This window comes from Mytilus galloprovincialis, chromosome 8 (assembly GCF_965363235.1).
Source record: "Mytilus galloprovincialis chromosome 8, xbMytGall1.hap1.1, whole genome shotgun sequence".
Lineage (NCBI taxonomy): Eukaryota > Metazoa > Mollusca > Bivalvia > Mytilida > Mytilidae > Mytilus > Mytilus galloprovincialis.
Genome location: NC_134845.1, coordinates 80,884,583 through 80,911,027, shown reverse-complemented (window position 1 = coordinate 80,911,027; position 26,445 = coordinate 80,884,583). Strand labels below are relative to the sequence as shown.

The 26,445-nt window shown below is 31.5% G+C and overlaps 1 protein-coding gene across 4 annotated transcripts; it reads right to left on the bottom strand.

Moving 5' to 3' along the window:
* Positions 1 to 682: 682 nt before the first annotated feature.
* LOC143042660 (uncharacterized) lies at positions 683 to 24,654 on the bottom strand. Of its 4 annotated transcripts, none has more exons than XM_076215076.1 (11): positions 24,516 to 24,654; positions 20,882 to 21,052; positions 20,304 to 20,495; positions 15,824 to 15,973; positions 13,860 to 14,105; positions 12,381 to 12,599; positions 11,955 to 12,148; positions 11,270 to 11,480; positions 9,089 to 9,196; positions 6,858 to 6,956; positions 683 to 1,129 (listed from the first exon to the last, which is right to left on the bottom strand). In XM_076215076.1, exons 1-11 carry the CDS (start codon positions 24,528 to 24,530, stop codon positions 845 to 847), a joined length of 1,890 nt encoding a protein of 629 aa, XP_076071191.1. In that variant the 5' UTR covers positions 24,531 to 24,654; the 3' UTR covers positions 683 to 844. The 4 variants fall into 4 exon arrangements, with proteins under 4 accessions (XP_076071191.1, XP_076071192.1, XP_076071194.1 ...); XM_076215077.1 differs by having other exon boundaries at positions 13,860 to 14,102; XM_076215079.1 differs by lacking the exons at positions 20,304 to 20,495; positions 20,882 to 21,052 and having other exon boundaries at positions 24,516 to 24,647.
* Between the last annotated feature and the right edge of the window lie 1,791 nt (positions 24,655 to 26,445).

The window sequence follows — 26,445 nt, the reverse complement described above, 5'->3', positions numbered from 1 at the left end:
GATAAGCTGACCCTCAAGAATAGTCACTATATAAAGAAATTTTACTTAATCTTATATCAATGTCATATTTGCTTTTCTGATGCAAGAAAAGGAGAATGTATGTTAAATGTACCAAACAGAAAGACATTTGTTCATTAATTGCACAGCCAACTTCCCTGGTTAAAATGAAATGATCAAGCTACTCCTGGTGTTTTTTATCCTGGTGAATCATTGAAAAGATATTTACTGCCCTAGAATCTCCTAGGTAACCACTTTATGCCTCTACTTTACATTCGTATTTAAAATAGATACTATGTATGTATGTTAATTTATTTGTATATGTGTCTCTATACCATTTTACATTGGTTTACGATAATAAAGATAATAAAATGTGCATCTGGTGCATTAACATTGTTGCTGTAATTTTATCACATGTACACTGAAGTACAGCATATAGACTTAGTATAATTTTAATTTATAAACCTTATAATGCTTTTAACAAAATTAAGTTCTGAAGACTTTGCTGAAGCAATCTTTGCTGTTATCTACTCTTTGGTTGTGTTGTTGACACATTCTCACATTTCCATTCTCAATTTCAATTTGATGTTATGTAAACAAAATTTAGTTTCCCAGGCTTGTGGACATCATAAAGTGGTGTTGTCTTCTTCTAACAAATAATAAACACTGACCAATAAGACAGTAAGAAAAAAACAATCTTTTATTAGATAAAGATCAAGAACCTGTAACAGGATTTTTTTTTTTATGGAAAAGTGACCACCCATCACATTACAGTCTATTTAATTAAATATGAGTCTACAATTAAAAACAATTTCTGTCTACATGTTTACAAATGTGTTCATGTTCTTTATTTATCAGGTACAGCATAACCTGGTGCTACCAATGGTCCCTCTTTGTGTAAAAATACAGCAGGCCAAACAGTCATTCTGTATTTCTTTCCTTTTCGTCCTGAAAACCTGAATTGTTCTTTGTTGAACTTGTCTCCTTTCACAGCCCATCTTATTTCCATAGGAGGTTGCTGAATACACATGTACCAGATAAGGTCAACACATTGTTCTACATAGGAAACCAGTTCTTTACTTATTTCGTCTCCTTTTAAAAGTTTTTCCTTAATGTGGTTTTCAAATATTTCCTACAAAAAAAAATTTCATATTATTTGTTAAAAAACATATATCTACATTTTCATATATTTCTAATTCAATATGGCTAAAAGACAAATTTTGCTACATATATTTTTTTCTACATTTTAGTTATGAAACCAATTGACATGTAGCTATAATGATGGAAACATCTAGAATTTAAAATTGATAGTTTAAGTCAAAAGAACATTATTTGAAGAACAAAATAAGCTAAATATTAACTAACAGATTATAGAGCTCCTTTTTGAGACATTTGATTTTTAAAGAATAGCAGGAAAAGGCTGACTCAGACTTTCGCCATATATTTGCATAGGTCTTATTTGGGTGTCAAATGGATAGAAAAGACATCTTAAATGTGCTTAAATTTTGGTAAATGAACTTTTATAAGCTATTGATGTCTTATATAAAAGAAAAATGTGTGCTTTGATGCAAAATATGTGTATATGAATTCCCCACTTACATAGTACATAATAATTTTCTATGTTCAGTGGACCGTGAAATTGGGGTTAAACTCTAATTTGGCATTAAATTAGAAAGATAATATCCTAGTGAACTAATATTCAAGTAGATTGAACTTCAACTTCATCAAAAACTACCTTGACCAAAAACTTAAACTTAGAAGAGGGAGACAGACGACACTATCATTTTCTATGTTTAGTTGACCATGAAATTGAGGTAAAAACTTTAATTTGGCATTAAAATTAGAAACATCATATCATAGTGAACTAATATTCAAGTTGACTGGACTTCATCTTCATCAAAAACAACCTTTACCAAAAACTTTAACCTGAAGCCGGACAGACGACTGCTGGAGGGATTATATTGGTTGAGGATTGATAGTGTGTAATATTGAAAAATTTGTAAGGGTTCTGTGGAAACCAGTGTCTTGCCTATAATGCTATTAGCTGCAGTTATTTAACATTTTCTTATAGATACTATCTTTTGAATGTAAGAAGCTCTGTCTTAGTTTAGTAAAAATCCAGGATGGTGTATGAGTCTTATAAATGTTTTAAAAACTTTACTGCAGACTGTATTTAATGTTAACTGGAAGAAAAACTAAGTCCATTTATAATTAATATACAGAAAAACAGCAAATAAATTTTACAAAATTTTCTTCTTGATACAAGCTCTTGATCATAAACAAGCTAGCTTCTTCCAAGGTTCGTACAAATCCAAGATACTTTAATAAAGTTATTTAAATTTCTAAAACAAACCACAGAGTGAATATTTGTGAACGCTGCCTTCAAGAGGACAACACCAACAACAGAATGTAGAATCGCTATATCTTAGCCTTTTCAATAGTCGTCTGGCTCGAAAAGGACGATAACTCAGTTTTAGAATTTATTATTTTTGGAGACGGTCAATTTCCGGAATTGCATGCGTTATCATCACGATTTTTCCTTTGGCCGTCGACGGTATAACTTTTGCTGCATTCTTTGACAAAAAGGTATATTTAACAAGGCAGTATTATCAATGTATTATCGTGGTATCAATTTATGTTAGTAATGTAAGATACCTGAATTAATTGTAATTATGGCAAGGACAATTCATCACTTCCCCTGAAAACATGGGGCAACTAAAACACATGTTATCTTTAGTGAATGTGTGTGTGTATTTTTTCTTTCTTTCTAATTAGTAATTGTTTATAAAAACAAAATGTTTTTAAATACATTTGGAAGACAGGATTGTCATGTAATTGTTATTTCCCTTGTTTAAAAATAGAAATTGCGTGTTTCTATATTTAACGATTAACATGCCACTTTTCAGTACATATTTCTTTAATTGAATAGATATTGCTGTTTTGAATTCATTGTTAAAGATTATTATTTATGTTCTAAAGTTCAATATTTGCATCGTTGCTTATTATTATAACCTTTGTTGAAAGACTTAATAGTTTTATATAAGTTGTTTGAAAAAACATTGTTGATTGAAAGCACTGAATGGCACTATACAGGCTGCCTAGGCTATAGCTGTATGTGGTTGTTGACATCATTAATAGAATGATTGAGATGTCTGTGGACTGATGTTCAATCCGACCATGTGAAGCTGTGCTCTGTCGGATGCGTTCTTAATTATTAGAGTCATTCAATGCTATATTTCTCTACTTAATAAAAAATGTACTATTGAATAAATTATATATTGTTTTCATTTTTTTTTAATTTAGAAAGTGCTATTGAATTTGGCATCCATCGTCATCTTTTTGATCAGTTGTCAAATTAGACCAATCTGTGATCAGCATCCCCTGCATAATTGATCCTTTTTACATACATGTCGGGCCCCACTCCCTTATTTCTTTAATGGCTTTCAGTTATTTGGTGGACAGGGGGAATTGATTCCCAATTCTCTCCCCAAACTCCTACTTCACTCCATATTCTGTTCCTCTGCACTCCTGTTTTTCATCAACATGAATTATCTGTTTAACAACACTTTTCTCACGATTAAAACCACCCTGCCTCAAGCTTTCATCCATCAAATTCTCATTTCTAGTCCTTTCATTATATAGTTCCTATAATTCTGCCCACCCAATTATCAGTGTCACAATGACCCGCAACAATTAACAACCCATTATTAGGCGACAAATTATATTATACTATCTGATTTGTTTCCTATATGCAAAAATTATGATTCAGTTTTGTTTGCGGCCATTTGTTTCACACATCTCGTTTTTAACTCCCATGCGTTTCTTTTTACTATCAACTATATGGCCTCAACGCACACAAAACAAACTATCTTTTCACAAAACCACAAAGATTACATAGGAAATACATATTAAGGGGTTTACTTTGTGAGCCCAACGTGAGGAATCAAATATAAAACATGGGTAAGCAAAATAAGTATCTAGATGTTTTAAAAATAGACTATAGTTGATGAGCTATCCCCTCGTGTAACAAGATTTATCTCTCCTGGGATTTAAACTCATTGAGATTGAGAGTGAATTGTCTCCCTTTGATAACAGCCAGTACCAAAGCACGATTATTTGTTTGGTGATTTTTTATTAATTAACAATAGTTAAATGAAGAAAAAGGATAATACTTTCAATTTCAAGGTCTCACAAAGGCTTTTTCACCTATTATTCTAATTTTACATTAAAAACCAAAATTTTGATGAAAAGGCTATATATCTTGCTTTTGCAACAAAAGTTGCAGGCTCGACAAAAAGCCATATCATGTACACTTCATTATATATTACAAGCAGATGTTATTTTCAGTGACTTCATACAGATTAGGGGTTTGATAAAGCCTTTGCAATGGAGCATGATGTCGATGAAGTGATGTCATACAGATTAAGGGTGTGATAAAACCTTTGCAACCGTGACTGATATCGATATCATCAGGGATGGCTGATACAGCCCGTAACAGAGTAGTGATCGAATTCGCGTTTCTTTACCGTCAGAATAAGTTACGTTATCGACAAACTTATTTCAGAAGTGACATAATTTAATTTTCTTCATCGACAAAATATTTCATGTCCAACGTGTAAGTTTTCATTGTTTAAGTCGAAGTTTTTTTAACACAGTAAAACATTTTTTATAATCAACTTCTGTCATTGGCATTTTCATTTTAACGGTAAAGGATCAAATACGGGATCTCCGAAATTTCTATCATTTGTTACGAGGAAATCATTATTCAACCGAACATATGTCTTTGTTCATGACACATAATATGAAATACAAAGGAGTTGAAATGATCAAATACTTTCGAACTGACGGAAACAAAAATACATAATCTAGAATGAGTGTTCTGTCATAAACAATGGCTTCGTCGTGCGAATCGACGAGATCATGTTGCATGTAACTGACCTTAGCTGTAGAAACAGTTGGTGCGACCTCGATAAAATCTTTATCAATTTAATATAAGCGATAAATATTCATGACTACAATGATAATAAAATTGAGAATGGAAATGGGGAATGTATGAAAGAGACAACAACCCGACCATAGAAAAAATCACATCCACTGTTTCTACTGTAATCATGAACTCTTCGGTTAGTGCAATGAAGACATTTTTAAAGATTGAGATTGTTGGTTTATTCTTTACACCTTCGAGGTATTAAAATTATTTCAGTGTTTATTTAAAGTTAAATTTATTTTCAAATCTCTTCTGTTGAAAATTGTCGAAACTTTCGTTTAAGATTTCTGTGGTAAACTATCTATTCTATAGTTAGGACCATTTTATAATAAATACCCTTTTGTACAAGAATACTTTCTTTATAGAAGTATAGATCTGCTGGTTATAGATTTTTTTTATAACTTTCATTATTGTGACGACGCGCTATGAAATTCAGATTAATTTATAAATGAAGTTGTATATAAATTTTTGGTCATTAACACAAATATTTTAAACAGTTCGACGAGTGGGTCAATGTTACAGTAGTCTGTTTACTGTAAGTTACTAAGCTTGGCCCGATTCATCTGTCATTTATGGAAACTAATTCACCACTTTCTGAGACATTCATTTTTATTTCACCATCAGACATGGAGATACATTTGTAACTAAAGAAAAACTCTCAAATTAAAGAAATTTGACATGATATACTGAAACTTTCTTATAATCAATTAAACGGCTGCTTTTCTTAGATATGTGATTTTTCATGGTCAAACTTTTTCATTGTTAACAGAAATTTTGAGATTTTTTATTGTAAAAAAAATGGTGTTTTTTTAAAGAAATCAACATTCAAAATTAAGAACTTCATGAACATGTACAGGAAGCTGAATTATTGCACATCTATGTACTACTTAAAATTGTACTTCGATCTGTTGCGTCCTTAAAATGTTCTGACCGTTCTAAGATTTAATGTTAGGAAATGTTTCGGTAAATTAAATTCAAATTCGAATTGAATGTTTATGACACACAAAAAGAGAAACCAGTATCTCTTGATGACCAAACATATGTACACGTTGGGGCGATTTAGAGCTTTTCAGAAGGAGTGAGATTCCACCCTTGTTGAAAGTCTTGTGGAGACCTCTAGATTTTTAAATTCCCTCCGTTTTTCTCATGAATGGAGTGTGGTCTCTCTGTAAATTACCCCATATCTTTTCATTTTTTTATTTACCGAAGGTTCCATGTGAAAATTTCCATTGGATCATATCTGTTAAACTAAATGTACAAAACAGGCTCAAGAAAAGGCGAAATTTCTTTTTCAAACCCGTACTAGAAATCCATTCTTTTCTAATAGAGCACCTTACATTATCATCAATGAGTTCAGGCATGTGAAAAATTATATAATCATACACAAGAAAGAAACCCTGAACAGGCTTTCAGCAATAATTTTTACCTATTTAATATTAAGTAAATATTAAAATGTACATGTATTTGATAAAGTACAGATATTTTCTGTTCTGACTTTGAAGAAATGCCTACTTTTCGCCCAATCGAAATGGTGCATGGACATATTTTGTTTCATATTATTAGAATTATTTTCAATATTATCGGTATTAAATTTGATTATCGACACATGAAAGTTTGTCAGCATTGTCAATCTTTTTAACATTAAAGTACCAATAGTTCGGTCACTACTCTATCAAGTTTGTCAATAACGTAGCTAATTTTGACGGTAAAGAAACATCAATTCGATCACTTCTCTGTTACGGGCTGTACAACACAATTGACGTTGATCGTAATACACATACAATGTTGATGTATTTACTACTCAGTCTGTAGCAATTCAGTACAGCGCTTCCATAAGTATAGAATAAAGATGATTTAATTGCACATTAAATACCGTTTGCATCACTTTGACAGTAGCTGGGGCTACAAGCTTCCTATATTCTCTGGCCATCTGTTCTGTCTTAGCCCTCATTTGCTCACTTGCTTGATGTCCCTTTAAAACATGTAATAATATTTTATCAAATATAAGTAACTATTGCACAGATACAGTTACTGTAAACCAACTTATTTTCGTGAGCTTTTATTTACAGTGACTTGACTGTTAGTGTTGCTCTCCACCAATTGCAACTCATTCAAAATTTTGACCAAATTGCAATTTGTTTTATTAAACCAAATTGTTCAACTGGTCAGAATATTGAAAAAATTGTTCAGTCAAAATGTGAAAGTGCAAGGTGATAAAATAAAATATACTAACAATCCTATAAGACTTTAACTCCACTTTAATGATGTTGTGACAAAATTAGTTTATCAGTTTGTATAGTTATATTATAGTCATTTCCATGCTGAAGAGGAACTGTTTATTTTGAATTGCTATAAAATTGTCCAAACTAAGCTTTCATATAGTTTTTCTTTCTAAAAGTATTCTATATTTATAAGAATCAGATATCATTTTAAATAAAACATCATATATTCAGTAAAATATGTGTGAAATAACAATATGCTATTGATAAGTTTTCAGGGGAGATAACCTAAAATAGTATTCTTTTGAATAAAGACTTTTTGAAAGAAAAGTTATTATCTCCCCCATGGAAACTTCCTACAAACATATATTGCAATTTTACACATATTTTACTGAATATGAAATGTTTTAATTCACATAATGTCTGACTCTTATAAATGTAGAATACTTTTAGAAAGAAAAACTATATGAAAGCTTAGTTTGGACAATTTTATAGCAATTCAAAATAAACAGTTTCCCTTCAGCATGGAAATGAATATAATATAACTATACAAACTGATAAACTAACTTTGTCACAACATCATTAAAGTGGAGTAAAAGTCTTATAGGATTGTAAGTATGTTTTATTTTACCACCTTGTACTTTCATGACTTGGCTTTGGTTTTCTACAGCAGTTGGTTCAAATTTCTGACCAGTTGAACAATTTGATTTTATAAAACAAATTGCAATTTGGTCAAAATTTTGAATGAGTTGCAATTGGTGGAGAGCAACACTAACATTTAAGTCACTGTAAGTGACTTTTGCAAGTACAAAAATAATTATAAAAATTGAATCTTTCCTTATTTAACTACATGAAACAATTTGAAAATTGCACATTTAAATAGGCACCAAAAGGACTTGTAATGGCTAAATGCGTAATAAAGTATCCACAAAAATTAATTTGGTTTTCTGTATATTTAGATGCAATCCATTCATGTGTGAACATCTACAGATGTAGATTTCTTTTTAGAAAACTTTTTTTCTCTCATGTAACTCTGGTTGAGATCTTGATTGATTTGTTGAAGAAGAAAGATTCTTGTGTTTGATAATTTTTGTTTTTTACTTGTCGTAATTATTTCTGTTCAATGACTAAAAAAGTTTTAAATCTTTGCCTAAATTTTGGGCTGTGTTGGATAAAAAAATGACCTTATGCAAGTAAAATTGAAAATGGAAATGGGGAATGTGTCAAAGAAACAACAATATATGTGTGTAAGACTTTGATTGATCTTAGAAAAATTCATATACAAAAAAAAGATGAATTTTGATATGTTTTGGATGGTTCTTTTTTCAACTCAATTTTTACAAGTTACATATCTTGCAATGAGAATTTTTCAAACAGAAATAGGTAAGCATATGTACTGATAGTTATTTGTATAAAGTTGATTTCTATTTTAAGCACTTCTTTTTAAAATTACAATATTTCTAATCTTTCCATATAAGGATATAAATGTTTAATACTTGATCAAATTCACATAAAATTCCAGTTTTCACATTTCAATTTCTTCACAAAATGTTTGATAATAGAGAGAACAAGAATGTGTTCATGGTACACGGATGCCCCATCCGCACTATCATTTTTTATGTTCATTTGACCGTGAAAATGGTGGAAAATGTGTACTAAATATCAAGTTAATTGGACTTCAAGTCCATAAAAAAACTACCTCGACCAAAAGCTTTAACCTGAAGCAGGAAGAACGGACAGACGAACGAAGGAACGGACAGACGAAATGACCAACAGACCAGAAAACATAATGCTCATTAATGGGGCATAAAAATTGATTATTTATCTGTGGAAAACTAGATGAGTGGTAAAACACAAGTGGTATTCTATTTATCTTTTAATTTACCTCAGACTTTGGATTATCACTTGTGGGATCTACAACTGGAGGTATCATTTCTTTAATTAGTCTCTGTATCTGGTCCTGTGATATTTCTTGACAGAAGTCATAAATAACCTATAATAATTAAAAAAAAAGTCTATGGTCCACCATTATAGCAAGTGTCTAAGATATCAACCTATAGTATAAGTTTTATAAAAAATCTGGTAAGAATTGTACCCATGACAGCACTTACTAGACCATTTTATATAAATTTAATATTTCCAACTGACATAACTCAATTTTAAAAATTTGATCAGCCACCACTATAGAGAGTGTCTGAAATATTGCTAATATTAACGTATAGTATAAGTTTTATAAAATCTGGTAGGAATTGTACCTGAGAGAGCACTAGCAAGACCGGTTGGACCGACAATCAGACAGGTGAATGGACTCCCAGTATTTCCATTTCCCCACAACACTTTACACAGGGGGACAAAAAGATTAAAAGACTTACAACATCATACAAAACACAATATAGAACAAGAATGTGTCCACAGTACACGGATGCCCAACTCGCACTATCATTTTCTATGTTTAGTGGACAGTGAAATTGAAATAAATTCTCTAATTTGGCATTAAAATTAGAATGATCTTATCAAAGGGAACATGTATACTAAGTTTCAAGTTGATTGGACTTCTACTTTATCAAAAACTATCTTGACCAAAAACTTTAACCTGAAATTTGCACTATCATTTTCTATGTTCAGTGAACCGTAAAATTGGGGTCAAAACTCTAATTTGGCATTAAAATTAGAAAGATCATATCATAGGGCACGTGTATACTAAGTTTCAAGTTGATTGGACTTCAACTTCATCAAAAACTACCTTGACCAAAAACTTTAACCTGAAGCGGGACAGACGGACGGACGAACAGACGAACAGACGAACAGACGAACGGACGAACGGACACACAGACCAGAATACATAATGCCCCTCTACTATCGTAGGTGGGGCATAAAAATAAAATATTAAGCATTATGAACCCCAGTAAAAAACAAGGACGATCGCCCATGGATGCTCAAAAGGTTAAGCAGATCCTGCTGGACATGTGCCATGTTACTCATTTAAGTACTTACTCATTTAAGTACACACCTGGTAATGAGTCATATTAGGTCAGATGACAGATTCACTTTAAAATGAACAGAATTGTGGTTAGCACAGTTGAAACAATTTTGTCTTCAGACTATAAAACAGATATTCCATAACAGTCAACCAACTTGTGATTGATTTTTTTTTAAAGGGATGACTTCATCTACACCACTTGGAAATGTTTGGTTTTTCAGTCTTTGAAAGCAGCAACCCTCTGTTACAGAAATCATAATGAGCAGTGCAAACTCTGTGATATAGTTGTATCAACTTGGGAGATTTTTTCTAAAATTACTTTTTAGAAAAATTAATATTTCAGAGGAAAATCTAGCATCAATTCTAGACATTGGAAGTTTTGGCCAAAATTATAAAATTTAATGTTTGAAGATAAAAATTGTTTTAAGTTGACTCAAACACATGTGAGAGAGTTATATAGAACAATTTTTGTCAAAGTTTTGTTGTTTTTATAGACTGTTGATTTTTACATACCAATTTATATGTCAAAATAAGGGGCTTTGGCAAAATTTGAAAAAACCAGATTTCAGCCAAATTTAGGATGTATAAACATAGAGCACAGACATAGAAAAACTGAATATTCAAGTCACACCTGTAAAATGTCATAACAAACATTATTCTTAAAGATTTTTTTCTTTTGTATTTGCACTAGGTTTCCCATACAATAATCAATGCAAATTTACCTTTTTCATAATCAAAATGAGTACTATTTGTAACGTAATGAATATAATGCAGGAACATATATTTTCAACAAAAAGACTTATTTCCTATCTAGTCACTGTATAAGCTATGCCTCATTGTGCTATTAGTCAATAAAACCTAATTTGAAATTTAAGCTGAAACAGGGTGCCATTTTAGGGCCTTATCGAACCTACATCTTTGGTAAAATGGCTCACATGCAAATGATGCTGAAATTTCAGGTTACTTAGGGAGTTAATAAATATATAGTTGATAACATGTCCTGTGAAAATCAGTTGATGTTTATGGCAATGACATTAATAAAAAGTGAAGGTATAAACTTAAATCATCATAAAAAATAGTACTAACTTTAACAATTTGTTGTAAAGTATCCATTGTTCCTTCATCACTTTCATCATCATCAATATCTTTAGGCTTCAGTGATTCATAGGCACTGGACCATGTTTCATCAAACAACTCAGCAAATCTCTCTCCAAGTTTCTGTGGTCTATTCTTGTCTCCAAGATCTGTAAATCCAGGGTCCCCATCAGCCAACTGTTGACTGGCAATACCACTCAACCTATTAAACATTTACATAAAGTTGTGAAAGGGTATGGGGAATGTATAAAACCAAACCAAATAGCAAAACACTGCCAAAGGCCAACAATATAAACATGTAAACTTGTGTTTTATTCTGATTATGGGAGAAAATACATGTTCAATATTAATACAAATAATGCATAAACATACAAGAGGTTCCATGAGAGCTATTGCATTTGTATTGTGAACTAAATGAAACCTTTTCACAGAACCAATTTCTCTTTGTAAGGGTATTTGAATGTTTGCAAGTTCACCTGTCCCATTGTATAAACAGCAGCTCTTGTTCACTGTAAAACCTTAACATTTCGTTTTTGAAGAGTCAATCATTCATTTATTAATTTAAGCAAGAAAGCTAAACTATGGTAATTTAAAAAATTTTCTACTTGGTTAAAGTGCAGTAACTAAATTGCCAGCAAAAAAAATATTTGTTTAAAAATATAAAATAACATCCTACTTGCTAGCTAGATCCTCAATCTGATTTCTCTGGCTAGTAATGGTTTCTTTAAGCTTTAGGTATTCAAACAACGGAAGCATTTTGAATTTGTCTATAGGTCTGAGTTCCTTACTTGCTGCTTTCTTAAATCTAGATTTCATCTCACTTACAATTTCTCTGTATTGCCCTTGTTCTATGTCTATACCTTGTGGAATCTGCAGATAAATTAAAACAATTATAAAATGTCAAATAAAAATTACTTTCTGTGGATTTTCTTTTATATGGAAAAACTTTTTTGTGTTTTTCATGGGTACAGATGAACCACAAAGAGAAGGTTCCATAAAGCCCTAAAACGACCCTTATTTCTAGTTTAAATTCCAAATTAGGAAATATATTTTTTACGTAACTTGTTTGCTGTTTTATCTGTAAAGTGAAATAACAACTTACGGTGGCCATCATTTTCTGTGAAAGCATATGTTGTTCCAATACAGTCAGTTTATGATATTCTTCTGCCGCTTTAACAGCAGCTTTTTTTACTTTGTCGTCTTTTGGATGGTCAAGTATTGTGCATATTGCAGCATATAAAGGTCTAAATCTTGGAACAGTCCGAAATTCATTCATGTTGAACGGTGGACATTTTATGTCATCCATTTTTACTCTTCTCAACTGTAAAAAAAAAAAATTTACATCTAGAAATCAAATCATGTACATGTACTGTAAATTCAGAAATTGTTTTGTGCATTTATTATTGTGATTTTGTCATTTTGACTAAAAATGCAATTCAAAATTTTGATTAATATAAAATATTTCAAAATGTGAGTTTTAATTATTGCGATTATAAACCTGTCACATTTTCCCCATTAATAAAAACATTGCAATAATTTTTGAATTTACAGTAATTCTGTAAGTTCATTGAAAGTTAAACATTGTGGCAGTATCTATTAGATTTATCAACATTTGTACAATACAGTAACTTTTCCTTATTTAAGCAAATTGGAAACATCCTCTTTTCCTTGATTTTTACATTACAGAAAAAGACTTATCACCAGATTTAAAGTGAATTTTCTTAGTCAAAGAACAAAATCATCAAACCAGAACAAAATTCAAACTTGATCTGACACTTTCAAGTACGAGGAAAAATAGTTTGGACTGACAGATGTACAGACAGACAGACAGAACTTGTAAACCTAAAGTTCCCTGGGACTTTGTGGGTAGAGGACTAATTATATCCTGAATTCCCAATAATTTAACTAGCTTTTCCTAAATCCCGTGAATTAAACAGCTTAATTCAAATGTCCTAAAAATAGTCCCTCATTAAACCTCTGTTCTGTTCATTCTTTTTGGAGTTCATTAATTCCCTCAGGAAAATAAATTTGTGATCTATTTTATATACCTGTTAATATATCCTGTTAATATATCTTTTGATTGAATTCAGCCATTTCAATGGATATTTTATAGTGCGTCTTTCTATGTTGTGGTTTTACATTCTTTTTCAGATAAGGGTAAAAGTTTGATACCATTCAAACGTTTAAACAGGCTGCAATTGTTAACACCTGTACTAAGTCAGGAATCTGATAATCAGTAGTTGTTAATGTGGTACGAAAGTGTTTTTTGTCTCACATTTTTTATAGATTAGTTCATTGGTTTTCCCATTTTTCACTAGTAATATTTGGGGCCCTTTATCTGTTTATCACTTGCAGTTTGGTGTGAGCCATGGCTAAGGGTTGAAGACAGTACTTTGACTTATAATGGTTTACTTTGATAAATTGTGACTTGAATGGAGTTGTCTCATTGGCAATCTGTCACATCTTTTGATATCAATGAATTTCAAATGAGTTTTGAATGAACATGATGAAAGTAAAATACATGAAAATAGTGTTATTGCCTATCAATTATATGCTACAATTTACATATTTTCATACTTACAGTTCGGCGCCATTGTTTTGCCAGCAGACGATAAAAGTTGTACTCTGCCTGTGCACGTGACAACGATTTCGGTTCAAAATATTCGTGGTGCGTCCATAATAACGCAAGAATATCTTGCTGGGAATCATCTCCTTCTTTCTCCTCGTCTGAATTTTCACCATCTGGATGAGGGAATCCAACATCAGCAAAACGATGCATATGATGATGTGCTCGCCAAAGGTGCTCAGAAATTCTTTCAGCCTCCTGCTGTAATTGACAACAAAACATTTAATTCCACAATGTTGGGGTTTTTTTTATTACATGTATTGAAAGACATATTTTATTCAAAATGGCTATAAACATTATGCTGTATTACATTTCACAACTAATATTATATGTAGATTTTTAAGGCTCTAGATGGCCAATTTTTCCTATTCTTTAATCATTTTGCTAATTATTATCTATTCTTTATATTTAACTACAAATTATTTGGTGTTCTTTATTTTGGCCCATTTTTCTCTTTTTGATGTCCATCATTGCTTATTCTGTATACCCAATTGAAACCATATTATTTACATCCAGATGTCTCTGTGTTGCATTGCTGCTGTTTTATTGAACCTTACCCCTTTTCATTATTCATATCATGACAAATATTCAAAAGAAGGCCTTATTAATTCCAACATTCTAATGCAACATCGTTTGCAACGCTCATTTTGATTGGATGTCACCATTTTATGCTATGAAATGTATGCGTAAGCATAGTTGACATATGACAGATTTTAAATGCGTGATCTGATGTTATTTTCTGTCAGTTTCATTAGAAAGCATGAAGATAACAATATTGTATGATAAGCCCCCGAGGGCATCAATGGATGATTTGATGGTTGCAAATCCCCGTTTGATTGCTCCCCTAAAGCATTTGCAAGTAAACTTAACTTGTGACCATCAAATCACCAATTGATGGGGTTGAGGCTTAAATTAAAAGACAGCTATCATCTAATTACCCTAATTATCAGAATTTGGGAGTGAATATAGAGAAGTGATAGTGTAACGGTTTATTTCTTCCTCTGTGATATTATTTCCGGTGGAGAAATAAATTGTCACAGTAATTTTTTTTTACATAAAGTCATCCTCTTATAATAATTAATATAAAAAATAAAGAATAAAGGAAAAAATGTATTATAAATCAATTTCAGAATATTATATCTATAAAATAAAAATTTCTCATAATTACCTCCCTTTGAATGATAATTTATGCAAAAATGTTCTACCTTGGTGAAACATTTATCAATAAGGACAGGTAAATATATAGGTTGCAATTGGAATGTATTTCACAAGCTTCTGTAAAATATGGAAGGGACAAGATTTACAGGGTCGCGTTCATTATCGTAGCTGCTTCGTAGAGTTTGACTATTGAACATGTAGCTATAGACTAGCTGCTACATAGATATTGATAGCAGCTAAATACGTAGCCGCAGCTATTGATTCTCTTCTCTGGAAAAAAACCTTACTGTGTAAAATTTCTTAAAAGCATCAAATCTCTTATTTCAAATCTACAATTTAGCTTCAATAACATGTTTTGTTGATACATGAATTTCTGCTTATCAAAATAATGTGTTTTGTTTTTTCAATTCTTACTTACAAATCAACAAGCTGAAGTTATGTAATTAAATTTTTCGCTATTTTACGAAAATTTTCCTTTAAACTTATTGACTGATGATTTTTTTCTCAGCACAGTCGAGTGATATGAAAAATTATCACTAGAAATAGAGGACGCACATGGCATTGTCAACAAAATTGACAATGAAATTAACAAAGTCGTTATAGGTAAAATAGTGATAAACAGATTATCATTGGTCATCTTAACTCAATTGCTTTTTTCACTTCCGCCATACTGGCTTAAGCAAGAAAATAAACCGTGTTGATATGACTAACCATCTATAAATTAACAAAAATATGCACAATCCATAATAATAAACTCTTACCTCTTTTGGTGTTTGTGATTGTGTGACGCCACCTGTCTGTGGTCCAGATGTATCCATTTTTTCTACTTTTTCTTTCTGTTGATTTAGCGCAGTCTTGTTCATTTCTGCACTTTCTGGTCCGAAATTATGACGTCCTTTTCCTGCTGGTGCCTAGAAAACAGAAAATTACACATAGAATTTTTTTGATAAAAAGATAATCAAAAAATTGTCTCTGAAATATTTCTATTTAAATATAAAGAGGAATGATTTTACTTCCAAACTAGAGGCTCTTTAGAGCCTGTCTCGCTCACCTTGGTCTATGTGAATATTAAACAAAGGAAGCAGATGGATTCATGACAAAATTGTGTTTTGGTGATGGTGGTGTGTTTGTAGATCTTACTTTACTGAACATTCTTGCTGCTTACAATTATCTTTATCTATAATGAACTTGGCCCAGTAGTTTCAGTGGAAAATGTTAGTAAAAATTTACAAATTTTATGAAAATTGTTAAAAATTGACTATAAAGGACAATAACTCCTTAGGGGGTCAATTGACCATTTCGGTCATGTTGACTTATTTGTAAATCTTACTTTGCTGTACATTATTGCTGTTTACAGTTTATCTCTATCTATAATAATATTCAAAATTATAACCCAAAACAGTAAAATTTCCTTAAAATTACCAATTTAGGGGCAGCAACCCAACAACGGGTTGTCCGATTCATCTTAAAATTTCCGGGCAGATAGATCTTGACCTGATAAACAATTTTACCCGATGTCAGATTTCCTCTTAATGCTTTAGTTTTTGAGTTATAAACCAAAAACTGCATTTTACCCCTATGTTCTATTTTTAGCCATGGCGGTCATCTTGGTTGGATGGCGGGGTCACCGGACACATTTTTTTAAGTAGATACCCTAAAGATGATTGTGGCCAAGTTTGGATTAATTTGGCCCAGTAGTTTCAGAGGAGAGGATTTTTGTAAAAGATTACTAAGATTTACAAAAAATGGTTAAAAATTGACTATAAAGGGCAATAACTCCTAAAGGGGTCAACTGACCATTTCGGTCAGTTGACTTATTTGTAAATCTTACTTTGCTGAACATTATTGCTGTTTACAGTTTATCTCTATCTATAATAATATTCAAGATAATAACCAAAAACAGTAAAATTTCCTTTAAATTACCAATTTATGGGCAGCAATCCAACAACGGGCTGTCCGATTCATCTGAAAATTTGAGGGCAGATAGAACTTGACCTGATAAACAAATATACCCTTTTGTCAGATTTGCTCTAAATGCTTTGGTTTTTGAGTTATAAGCCAAAAACTGCATTTAACCCCTATGTTCTATTTTTAACATGGCGGCCATTTTGGTTAAATGGCCGGGTCACCAGACACATTTTTTAAACTAGATACCCGAAAGATGATTGTGGCCAAGTTTGGATTAATTTGGCCCAGTAGTTTCAGAGGAGAAGATTTTTGTAAAAGTTATCGCAGGAGGACGACGGACGAAGCCCGACGCCGGACGCAAAGTGATGGGAAAAGCTCACTTGGCTCTTTGGGCCAGGTGAGCTAAAAATACAGTTGAACTTGTATCAGCTGAAGTTTGTAACCAGGGACCCCTCATAAGTACACCACTAGTTTTTGGCCCAATTGCTTTCTTTATTAAATTCCTCAATTTCAAGCAGACACTGTGAGCTCTATTGTTTTAGATTCAAATAAAGTGACTTTGTGGTATCTTAATTGAAAAAAATCAACGTAACTTTAATGGCATATAAGAATTATTCATGCAAGAAAGAATAGATCTATATAAAAGCAGGACAGAAAGATAAGTAATGTAAATGAAGAATGGATGAATGGATTGACAGAAAGCAGACAGGCAGCAATTTTAGAAATCACACATGATCATGGGGAAGCTGCATTTAGGTGTTTAAATGTTTATGTAATGTCAAATTATTAATTCAATATGCATAGTGTAACAATATGTGATTGTGCAGTATTTCAACTTTTTTTTAATTTTCAGTTTATAAACTTGTTTGCATTTTCTGTATCAATTGTAAATTGAATGATTTTATCTCTTAACAAAATAATTTCAAGAACTTTCTGACAATTTCAAACAAATGAAAAAATTTATAAAAAAATAATCATTTAAATTCACAATCTTTAAAAAGAAGCTCCTTCTAATACTGAAAAAAAACTTATGCAGCAATTTTAGACATATCAGTTAAATAATCAAAGTAATAAAAAATATAACTAGAGGCTCTAAAGAGCCTGTGTCGCTCACCTTGGTCTATGTGACTATTAAACAAAGGAAGCAGATGGATTCATGACAAAATTGTATTTTGGTGATGGTGATGTGTTTGTACATCTTACTTTACTGAACATCCTTGCAGCTTACAATTATCTCTATCTATAATGAAGTTGGCCCAGTAGTTTCAGTGGAAAATGTTAGTAAAAATTTACAAATTTTATAAAAATTGTTGAAAATTGACTATAAAGGACAATAACTCCTTAGGGGGTCAATTGACCATTTCGGTCATGTTGACTTATTTGTAAATCTTACTTTGCTGAACATTATTGCTGTTTACAGTTTATTTCTATCTATAATAATTTTCAAGATAATAACCAAAAACAGTAAAATTTCCTTAAAATTACTAATTCAGGGGCAGCAACCCAACAACAGGTTCTCTGATTCATCTGAAAATTTCAGGGCAGTTAGATCTTGACCTGACAAACAATTTAAACCTGTCAGATTTGCTCTAAATGCGTCAGATTTGCTCTAAATGCTTTGGTTTTTGAGTTATAAGCCAAAAACTGTGTTTTACCCCCATATGTTCTATTTTTAGCCATGGCGGCCATCTTGGTTGGTTTGGCAGGTCACGCCACACATTTTTTAAACTAGATACCCCAAAGATGATTGTGGCCAAGTTTGGATTAATTTGGCCCAGCAGTTTCAGAGATGAAGATTTTTGTAAAAGATCTATAAAATTTACGAAAAATGGTTAAAAATTGACTTTAAAGGGCAATAACTCCTAAAGGGATCAACTGACCATTTTGGTCATGTTGACTTATTTGTAAATCTTACTTTGCTGAACATTAATGCTGTTTACAGTTTATCTCTATCTATAATAATATTCAAGATAATAACCAAAAACAGCAAAATTTCCCTAAAATTACCAATTCAGGGGCAGCAACCCAACAACAGGTTGTCCAATTCATCTGAAAGTAACATGGCAGATAGATTTTGACCTGATAAACAATTTTACCGCATATCAGATTTGCTCTAAATGCTTTGGTTTTTGAGTTATAAGCCAAAAACTGCAGTTTACCCCTATGTTCTATTTTTAGCCATGGCGGCCATCTTGGTTGGTTTGGCGGGTCACGCCACACATTTTTTAAACTAGATACCTCAATAATGATTGTGGCCAAGTTTGGTTTAATTTGGCCCAGTAGTTTCAGAGGAGAAGATTTTTGTAAAAGTTAACGACGACGACGACGGACGACGGACGCCGGACGCCGGACGCCAAGTGATGAGAAAAGCTCACTTGGCCCTTCGGGCCAGGTGAGCTAAAAAGAAGATGTGGTATCATTGCCAATTAGACAACTCTCCACACATGCCACAATCTTCAGACAAAATGACACAGTAATTAACAACTATTGTTTATCACACAGATTCAACAATGAGCAAAGCCCATACAGCATAGTTAGCTATGTTTAAGGCCTCGAAATGACAAAACAAAATCATTTTAAATGAGAAAACTCAAAAACAATCAACACAATACAGTCGAAATATACATAGCAATTCATTTCTAGTACCATCTTGCAGCACAGTTGCTCAGAGGGAACAGTTCTATTTAAGAACTATTAAAGACTAGAATGCTCTTATCCGCTAATACCCTCATGGCAGAGTCTTGATTCATCCAAAACTGAGTTATTGGATTAATCAGTTGTTTTTACTTGCTTGCTTTGTTTGTTTGTTATTTTTTTTTTTAAATAATAAGAAATAAAAGCAGCCACCTAATAGCAGAAGCAGATCTGATGCTAAAAGCATAGGGAATAGTTAAATTAGCAACCATGGTTTGGGGAATAGTTAAATTAGCAAGCATGGTTTGGGGAATAGTTAAATTAGCAAGCATGGTTTGGGGAATAGTTAAATTAGCAAGCATGGTTTGGGGAATAGTTAAATTAGCAACCATGGTTTGGGGAATAGTTAAATTAGCAAGCATGGTTTGGGGAATAGTTAAATTAGCAAGCATGGCTTGGGGAATAGTTAAATTAGCAAGCATGGTTTGGGGAATAGTTAAATTAGCAACCATGGTTTGGGGAATAGTTAAATTAGCAACCATGGTTTGGGGAATAGTTAAATTAGCAACCATGGTTTGGGGAATAGTTAAATTAGCAAGCATGGTTTGGGGAATAGTTAAATTAGCAAGCATGGTTTGGGGAATAGTTAAATTAGCAACCATGGTTTGGGGAATCCAATAGTCAAAGTAGTTAATCTACCTTTCCTTGCAAAACTTCCAATGTCGTCTGTGATTGTTTTAAAGCATAGTAGTCCCAGCCTGCTTTTAAAGCACTTGAACCCTTGTTTAACTGATTTAGTATTGCTCTTGATAGAACATTATCATCAGCAGTCTTTTTAAACATCTCCATGTTAAATGATTTGCCATCGGGAGATTTTGGCAACCGTGTGAACTGTAATTAAAAACAAATGGATTTTTTTTAACATGCACTTTTCATGCTTGTAATAATTATAATAAATTTATTTGAAACACAAATAAATGTGTATTGATATGATATTGCCCTTACTGTCATTTAAACATCTTAATAAAAATGATCATGACACTTTTAAAAAATGTACTACATGTATAACTAAATTCCTATACCATGTATACTCAAAATTAATTTCAAAAGAGTGAACTAATGAAAAAGAAGTATTTGTTTACTTGTCAATATATTAATATAATAATAACTGAAACAATTATCAGCTGGAGTCAAAGAATTATTAGAAATTTAGAAAATTCTTAATTTTTTGTTGAACTTTTAGATTATTTAAAGTATATGAAAGAAAATAATGGTACCTTCTCTTTTACTATGCCTTTCAGATCTCTCTCGGCACTTAACAACATTATGTATTGTTTTTGAGCCTCATCAAGTTCAGTTTCACTTGCAAAGTTTGTAAGGTTACTGACAAATTGATATAAATTATCTCGGACATGTTCCTTCAATGATTCTGGTATAGTGGGTATGACCTAAAATTTTAAAGTACTGCAAAATGATATTGTTCATGAAAATGTAAATACATATTTATACTTCTAAAGGAAGAGATTAATTTCATTGAGCTGCAACTTCTCTTTATCCATACAAAGTCAAAAATATATGTGATATGACACATAAAAATAAATGTAGTGTTTTGTATTTCCTAAATTTGTATTTGAAACAACTTTTTTTCACAAAAAAGGCCAATTTTTTAGAAGATATCCAAATTCAGAGACCAATATATGATTTGTGTCATATGCTTTTACGCATGCTCATTCAATGTCCTGCCCACAAAATTTTATAACTTCAACACTTGCCCAATTGTGCCGCAATATCACAGGCATAATATATATAATAATAAGATGATGTGGCATATAATTGCAAATGAGACAACTGACCACCAAAGAAAAAATGATAGAGAATATGTTGGCAACTACTGTTGATTCATTTCATTATATTTTCGTGGGTATCAATTTTCGTCAGTCACAGGTATTACTATGGTCTATAGGGTTACTACAGAATAATAACATAAATTTGTTATTGTGGACTAAAAAATCAAAGAATAGTGTTAACACATGTATGTTACATGTTTCAAAGGGACAATATACATCATTTAAGTTTAGTTAAAATGTATACACGTTCTATTGATATTACTATTGTCTTTATGTATACATGGTAAACTTAACTATAGAAAGTTAGTTCATAGTTTGCAAATTTCGCATAGTACACCTACACATGTATATATATTATTACAGAACATTTGAATTGGTGGTTCACCTGTACCCACGAAACCCATGATGGTTACAAGAGCGCAATTATTCGTAATGCATATCTATAGGGTACCACTAGTGTTCCGTTTTTTTTTTCTCGAAGACTACACAAACTAGGGAAAAACGGGTAGCAGTTCCTGTTACTAGAAATGCCAGTGTTGCATTACAACTAAAAAAATATATAAGGTCATGCGGCTAAAATTGACTTAAAATGCAGTCGAAAAAAATCGCCTACTTTTTTCGCTTAATGAAAAAGGCATATTTTTAATGGGTCCAAAGTACAGAAATGGAAGATATTTTCGATACTTCGTAAAATGTGAATATGATGTTCGGCAATTTTTAAACCTAATTGGATATGCTTTCGATTAAATATAATTCCAATCCTGTATCAACCAATCAGAAGCCGTATAGGATTCTATTCTGAGTACCATCTTGGGGTAAAAAACTTGCCGGTAAAATGTAAACAAATAATTGCGCTCTTGTAACCTGATAATTGGTATCCAACAAATATTAATGAATCTACAGTATAAGTCACTGTACAACCTTTGGCCATAAGCAAAACCAATACTAAATAGAAACCTATTAAAGCCCCCAACAGTCAGGGGTACTACTTATACAAGTTAATTTTATATACACATATAAGTAAATAAATAACATTTGAATAATCTCCCCTTAATTTTCTCGAAAATTTACTTGTATAAGTAAATTTTTCTTACAATCCCACAAAAATCCTCAAGTTTTGAGATACAACATCATGCTTTTGATGATTTTTCCCAGGTTTGCTCAATTTTTTTTTATTAAAGTTCAATGTTTCATCTCATTAATTCAACAAAGAAACTGATTGAGCAAAGATCTTGTATATTTGCACAAGGCCTTCAAAAATTGCTCCTTTGGGGCTTGTAAATGAGCAGTGTTATGAAGATAACAGACAAATGGGATTTTCATTGTCCATGAAATTACACTTAAATGATTAGTAAAGACATCTGCAAAGGGTAGACAATTTAAAATTCTATCAGAGCAAAGAAATCTTAAGAATTCAAGAAAAGAAGAAAGGATGACTTTTTTACTTATATTTTTACAAGTAAAAAATTCTGAATGTCTAAGGGACATAACTAAGACATTTTTTTTTACCTATACAAGTAAATAAAATTCACTTGTATAAGTATCCTTCAAATTTACTTATATGTGTATATTTTTTTTTACTTCTTCAAGTAAATAAAAATAACTTGAATAAGTAGTACCCTGACTGCCCAAATGGCAAATGTAAAGCAATTCACACAAGAAAACATAAAAGAAAGATTTATATACAAACAAAAAAGAAAAACAAATATGATTAAATGATATCCAGCTAAATTATCTGCCCTTGATTTGAAATCATTATTACAAAATGTATCTCTCCTTGTAAGATCATGGCTTAAGGAATTAGTTAATACCTTAACAGTTCACAAAATCTATTTTTCCCTGGTGGTCCTTGAAGAAAACTCTGCTGGTGATTTTTTAAATAAACTCAAATTTTAGAAAACAATTTCAAATGCAGAGAAAGAAATATGATATATGCGATCCATTTGCCCGTTTAACTGCAGAAATATAAATAAATTATACAAGCCTTTAAATATGTTAAAAATGTTAAAAACTACGTTAATCTAATTAATAAATGAAAAATATCACTTGTGATGTTAGTGTGATGTCAATGAACATGTCAAAATTGAAATAAAATGGGCAATTGCAAATTGGCATACCTGTCAACTTTACAAAATGCCCATGGGATGGGGGGGGGGGGGGGGGTTGCGTGCAAGATGGCTTTCATAGTCTTAAAAAACCTTAATATTATTTTTTGGCTTCTTCATACTTTTATTAGCCTAAAGTCATTGTAAAATTAATTGTTTTGTTTAAATTGTGGAAAAAATTGCTCTTTCAAAATTTCAATTTGGGAGCCTCCATGGGGGAAATCCCCCGCAAATAGTGACAGTTGGCAAGTATGAATTGGTTTTGACAAATCTAGATATGAGCCAAGACCTTCTCAAAAAATGTTAAACCATATAATTATCTTTATTCAAGACATCTCATACCAGAATACATTTTTGGGTGAGATCTTAAGGTTATACATATTGAATAAACACCTGTCTATTGTTGATGACTGTAAACTGTCCTATTGGAATTACTTTTAGGTTTGTGCATGGACAACATTTGATGACAAGTATATTTCTACAAGTATCTTGGTGTGCCATCCCCCCTTTTTTCTGAATCCTAGTATCATTAAACCCTTCACATCTGTGTTCCATATCAAATCTCTAACAGACTGAGCTATAGAAGTTATTCCCTAGCTCAACCACTTACAACTGGTTTCAGTATCTACTACAGTACACACTAATAAATTTATAAATCTAAAGAATTTAATATTGTTCATACTGTCATGACTGTTGAAATCTTTTAATATATATATATAAATCAACTTTTTTGTTTAACACTGACAGTCTAGATTTTTATCTTCCTACAGGAACATTGTATGTATTTTCGCGTATCATTTTTTTTAAATCTCAATTTTGGATTTCGTTTCATACTTCTTACAAAAAGTGATGTTTTCCTACTTTCGATTTCGTTAATTTACTTCCTTGAAAAATTTATGATTTTTTTAATTAAAACTTTTATTTTTGGTTGTTTTCCTAAGAAAATCAGCCCATCTTACTTTTTGAGTTGACATTCTTCCGTCTGCAATTTTTAGTGACCGCTTATCTAATGACACTGACTATATTCAACTAATTCGTTGGTCCAAGTCTATACACAGTTCATAATTTGTCATACGGAGTTATCTCCCATATAGAATCAACAAACAATGTTCTGTCGGTATTATCTCCCTTTGTCCCAATTATAAGTTAACAACAGGGATAAAATAGAATTAAATAAAACTGACAGTTTTTACATTAATCCAAGATTTTAATTGTATTATTAAAATGCTTTCACCCTATACCTATTAATTCAAACTCACAAAAGATATTTTCATCACTTATTCGAGTCGTTATTCTTTAATGATCTTTAATGTATATCTTTGCATCTCATTACACATGTTACAGTACTTTCTATTCTATTTTACTGAAATTAGTCAGTATTCTATTTTTTTGACAATTTCTGGACCAAAATATCATAAGGACAATAAGGGCTACGGTTCCACAGCAAATCACACAGGCACTGTAAGTGTCATCAATGTATTTATAAGTATTTTTTCAGAGACAAGTCTGTGTGGCTAATCATCATACATTTATCTAGGAGGGGGGGCAAGGGGGGTCCCAATAACAGCAAAACAGCAAATTGATTTGGCTCATAACAGATAACAAGGAATTAAAATGGACAAAAACAGATAACAGTAAATGAAATATTAAAATAATTCAGTCTTTGACAAATCAGTATTTCTTATTACGGATATAATCCTTTGTAATGCATTCCATTTTCTATGACTATGTTTTTAGTATTAATCATGTTAATTTATGTATCTAGAATGTGTTTAAATTACTACTCAATATATTATAATATTTTTTATACGCTCGTTTACGGAACGTATTATGGTATACTGTTGTCCGTCTGTCGTCAACATGTCGGTATTAACTCAAAAACTCTTTAACCAATTTGCATTAAACTTTGGCAAATTGTTTATATCTATTGACGTGAGCTCCCTTTTTTTTTTTTTTTTTTTTTAAATTTTAGATTTTAAGTTCAAGTTCTGGGTAATGGGTTTTTTATTCAATAAAATTGGTGTTTTTTTTTCAGTTTTCTGATAATATCTCAAAAAAGCTTTCTCAAAGCAAGGAATTTTGGTGAATGTTTATATCTATTAACATGAGGTCACTTTCAATTGTTATAAATTTTAGATTTTACGTTTCTGAGTTAACTGGTTTTATTAATTAAAAAGGGGTGATTTTTCCAGTTTTCAGACATTAACACAAAAATGTTTTAAGCAGTTCTCATGAAACGTTGGTGTATTGTTTATATATATTGACTGAAGCTCCCTTTGTTGCTAAAAAAAAATGACCTAAAAGAGTTTTTTTTTCTAAATGACCATTTAATGAGGTGTGTGATTTTTTCTTAATAAGACTATGAGGCAAAGTGGTATATAGGGTAGCAAAATCAAAAGCACCAATTATAATCATGCAATTTATCAAGTACTTCGAACGAATTTTTACACTCCAAAAGCAATTTATTCCACTATTTCCAAAGGCCTTATTTGAACATTTTTTTATCAGCTGAGGTATTTGATTGTACCAAGTGTACTAGTAAGTTACCAAGTGTACTAGTAAGTAGAATACATAGTTTAGTAGGGAAACACTGGCTTGAAACAAAAGAAATCTTTGTTTGTAATGAGTTATGTGCAGCTTCGGACCCAAGTACATGGTTGGAACTTTCATTGGACAATGCATTTGGTTCTGCTTTGAAAAGAATCAGAGCTGAGTCTATGTACCATATTATATAAAAGGTTAACTGGTTGTTAGGACCTAGTCCTTAATTGAGATCCTTGTCAGATATTCCTGGCCATATGTTTTCCTTTTTGTCATATTAAGAATTATTTTTAATTTAATATCTTCGTACGGGAAACAAGGAACATTATTCTCATACAAAAAATTAAG

What these genes read in the sequence shown, in the direction of transcription:
- LOC143042660 (XM_076215076.1), bottom strand. An exon ending in AATCACAAACACCAAAAGAG is followed by an intron (nt 14,106 to 15,823) that starts GTAAGAGTTTAT and finishes TGTCAATTACAG; the next exon opens with CAGGAGGCTGAAAGAATTTC. An exon ending in CTGTCAAAGTGATGCAAACG is followed by an intron (nt 1,130 to 6,857) that starts GTATTTAATGTG and finishes TTTTTTTTGTAG; the next exon opens with GAAATATTTGAAAACCACAT.